The following is a 3,859-nucleotide window of genomic DNA, read 5'->3' on the forward strand; positions in this document are numbered from 1 at the left end:
CAATGAGAACGTTTGTTTGAGTCACTGTATTTGTCTTAAAGTTCTTTCAAACTATGAAATTTTGCTATTCAGTTTCATAATTTTCGCGTTTGATTGAAGGAAGATGTCGTTAATATGACCTCAAATACCTTGTAAATAGTTAAATGCAAAGTTCGTTATCACAAATACAAATGTATGTATGTATTTAAAAAAATAAATAAAAGAAATCTAAAGTTTTTATTGAAGTAACTAAAAAAGTTATTTATTAGTAGATTTTTTCCAAAAATTTTAGATTTTATTGAGCGGATGGTAAGTTTTTTTTTCTTCAGTGGGAACCCTGGATGCTACTGAACGTACATAACAGCCCTATACTCACAACACTGACAAAATTCATCGTATGACTATTGTCAAAATTATTGCGCCTAAAACACAATAAGTATAAACATTGTTACGCCGTTGTCGCGTACTCTGTAGGTCATAACAACAACACTGACAATAGTCATGATACGAGAGCTTCAAATAAATTTGCGGCATAGTATTAGCCAGCAGTAGTAAAGACAATAGTCAGCCGCTGAGTTTTTTCAGTGTTGTGGGGATAGGGCGGTAAGTCAAGAATTCCCGGTTAATTGGATCTAACTTTATGACTTCCGCTGTAGCAATTCTATCTCATAACTCATTATGCCACTGTACGTAAATATGGGCAGATCTGATTAAAAATCATCACTGTGTTTACATAGAGTACATAGAGAATCGGTTTCGGACTACCGTTTTTGAGTGCATCAGAAACGTACAGTTAAAATTTAAATTTTGCCATCCAACGTTGTTAGCATACACTCTTATAAATATTTTTATAAATTACAACAAATTAATTTTTTCACTAAATATTAACTTATGCTATTTCCAAATGTTCTTTTTTCAGTGATTCCGTGCAATCCTATTCCTTTGTACTCACAACAGATGACTCAAAGTGGCGTTTTGGTTTCTGTCGTCACGACCCGAAGACAGATACCGCAATGGTAATTATCACATACTTGCCATGGCACGACACATTTCTGCGATTGTTGACGCTGCTGGCCGAACTGCGGCGTGGTGATGCCAACACAACAACGAATGTCGACAATTCCCACAATGACTTTCGCACATTTCTCGCCGAAGCGTACAATCGCGGTGTGCCTGATCCGGGTGGACATTTGAAATTATTCTATAACGGCGGTCAAAATGTAAGTTCTAAAATTAACGCTGTTTGCAATTTCAATTATTTAATCTAATCTAATAAAATTGTGCTCATTTGATTGCAGTATTTCGTGTTTGAGCGGCCGTTGCAATTTCAGTTGCCCAGCATACCCGAGAATGTAAGTCAAAGTCTAAGCGTGATAAACTTAATTGAATGTGTGTGTGTGTGTGTGTGTTATTGACGATTATAATGTTTTATTTTTCTTATCCACAGCACAATTTAAATTTGTATTATAATTTTGTGGATCCAAAGAATATGATTGCAGTATTTGCTGCGATGCTGGCGGAGCGACGCATCATTTTCACATCGCGACGCCTGGATCGCTTGTCGTCGTGCATACAAGCGGCGAATGCGTTTCTCTATCCCATGGTGTGGCAACACATCTTCATACCAGTGCTGCCGATGAAGCTGAAAGACTATTTGAGTGCACCAATGCCATATCTAATTGGTGTGCCACAAACTGTGCTCGAAACGGTTTGTAAACAAAAGCAAATATTAATAAATAACAATATTTCATTTTCAATTGTAGCATATTTCTGATTTTACATGATCTCACATAGTACATACCCAGTAAATCCATTTACAATATTTATTTCCAATTCTTATTTTCTCTTGCAGATGACAACCGATGAGCTCGGCGAAGTTGTGATACTTAACTGTGATACAAAAATTTTCGAAAGCCCGTTCGATGATGTGGGCGAAATGCCAGCCAAAATTGTGTCACAAATGAAGAAACAACTCAGTCAATCGCATGAGCATATCGGCGATCGTGTTTCGAAAATATTTCTTGGCGTGTTGGTGCAACTGATAAGCGGCTATCGTGATGCTGTGGAATTCCGCGAAACAGGCAAAACATTTAACCGTCAAAAATTTATCGAATCTCGTCCCAAACATTTGCAACCATTTCTCGCAAAAATGATGGATTTGCAAATATTTCAGCAATTCATTGATGAACGCCTGCAAATGCTCAACACTGGTCTGGGTTATTCGGATGAATTTGAGCTAGAAACAGCACGTTATGCGGAGAAAATGAAGAAACGAACACACTACGAATTTCTAAATAATGTTAAGGAGAAGGTGAGCATTCGGAAAATCAAATTTAATTTAGATGATTGCTAAAAAGTGTTGACTCTAGCGATTTATTTATGCGCGCTTGCAAGTAGGAATTTGAGTATAAAAGAAAAATTGAAATAGTGTTGCTTGTTGCTTGGGGTGGTGGGGAACGCGAAATTGAAAGTGCAAACAAAGAATTGCATACTACTATTACTATCAGCTACATTAAACTTAGCATATAGCGTATTGCTTTTTACATACTCGATATTTTCCTATTTTGTTAAATTGTGCTTTTTTTGTACTTGAAAAAATATACCCCCTCAAAATAAGGCCATATCGAATTCGTACCGATCTACCCTCATGGGAAACAAGGATGTAATTTTATTATTAGAAGTAATATTTATCATGCATATTAGACTGTACCAGAAAAAAGTTCGCCGTACAACTTCTAATCTATTGATGGTAGAGAAAGTGGTGAAAATTAAAAAAAATATATATATATAAATCATGGCCGACGAATTGTGCTACCGGTTTTACCTGTAAATACTTGTATCATGACTAATCGTATCATAAACCCCGACATATGAATTTTTATAATTGGCCTCTAGTCTGCTAAGTCTTAAACTCTAGCCTTGGTATTTTTTGGCCAAACATAGGCATCGCCTTTTTACATTTTTCGCCATATAATCGGTACTCGCGGTCGATGTTTTTGTCTTCAGGAGGCAATTGGCCGAACGTAGGGTCGCTTTTTTAAATTTTCCATATCTTCGGCACTTACAGTCCGATCTTAAAGTATGATATATCGATGCTCTTATCCCGAGGAGTATATTTTTTGCTCCAAAGTTCGTTGACCTCCGGCACTCCGTTCTAGTATTTACCACTAGATCTCAGTCCTTATCACCCTAAAGTAACGTAAGAAAGTATTTCGATTAATCCAGTACGGGATCAATACGATATGTCTAAAAAAAAATTTTTAACTTAAAATGACGAAAAATAAATACCATGGCTACACCGAATACATATTTGATCGAAATTCAAAATTTCTAAAGCATAACAAAGATATAAAAAGTCGAAATTGGCATATCAGAAGTAAAACAATGAGACTTGAAATACAATTTTTGTTTTATCAGGGACCGTAACGGTTATAACTTTTATTATAAAAATCACTTTTTAATCGTTGTTAACTGAGTTTTATTTGTTGCTTAAAACATAACTGAAAATAATCGTTACGTTTTAAGTTTTATTTTTTGCTCGAAAAATAATCGTTACGTTTTAAGTTTTATTTTTTGCTCGGAAAATAATGGTTATGTTTTAAGTTTTATTTTTTGCTCAGAAAATAAAACTTAATTTTTACGTATGCGTATGTGCATGCGTGAATAGACAGGGCGCGGCTGCATTGAACTTTTAACGCCATTGTGAAGTGGCAGAAAGAAGGACANTGCATGCGTGAATAGACAGGGCGCGGCTGCATTGAACTTTTAACGCCATTGTGAAGTGGCAGAAAGAAGGACAAGGGCAACAACAAAAGCACAGATACTCAACCTATAATGATGAAGATGAAGATGAAGATGAAGATGAAGATGAAGATGAAGA

General features: G+C 35.8%; 1 protein-coding gene across 1 annotated transcript; it reads left to right on the forward strand.

Annotated features, from left to right (window-relative positions):
- Positions 1 to 879: 879 nt before the first annotated feature.
- Positions 880 to 3,392, forward strand: LOC108354012 (DENN domain-containing protein 1A-like). The gene is made up of 4 exons (XM_017605206.1): positions 880 to 1,199; positions 1,278 to 1,331; positions 1,427 to 1,687; positions 1,832 to 3,392. Exons 1-4 carry the CDS (start codon positions 993 to 995, stop codon positions 2,330 to 2,332), a joined length of 1,023 nt encoding a protein of 340 aa, XP_017460695.1. The 5' UTR covers positions 880 to 992; the 3' UTR covers positions 2,333 to 3,392.
- The last annotated feature ends 467 nt before the right edge of the window (positions 3,393 to 3,859 follow it).

The sequence above is a fragment of the Rhagoletis zephyria genome, unplaced genomic scaffold (assembly GCF_001687245.7).
Source record: "Rhagoletis zephyria isolate East Lansing unplaced genomic scaffold, Rhagoletis_zephyria_1.1 Rzeph_scaffold_32806, whole genome shotgun sequence".
In the NCBI taxonomy this organism is placed as follows: Eukaryota; Metazoa; Arthropoda; class Insecta; order Diptera; family Tephritidae; genus Rhagoletis; species Rhagoletis zephyria.

Excerpts from the sequence above, each read along its gene's own strand:
- LOC108354012 (XM_017605206.1), top strand. The coding sequence starts at position 993 with ATGGTAATTATCACATACTTGCCATGGCACGACACATTTCTGCGATTG. Across the intron at positions 1,200-1,277 it reads TCTATAACGGCGGTCAAAAT|TATTTCGTGTTTGAGCGGCC; the intron begins GTAAGTTCTAAA and ends ATTTGATTGCAG. Across the intron at positions 1,332-1,426 it reads TGCCCAGCATACCCGAGAAT|CACAATTTAAATTTGTATTA; the intron begins GTAAGTCAAAGT and ends TCTTATCCACAG.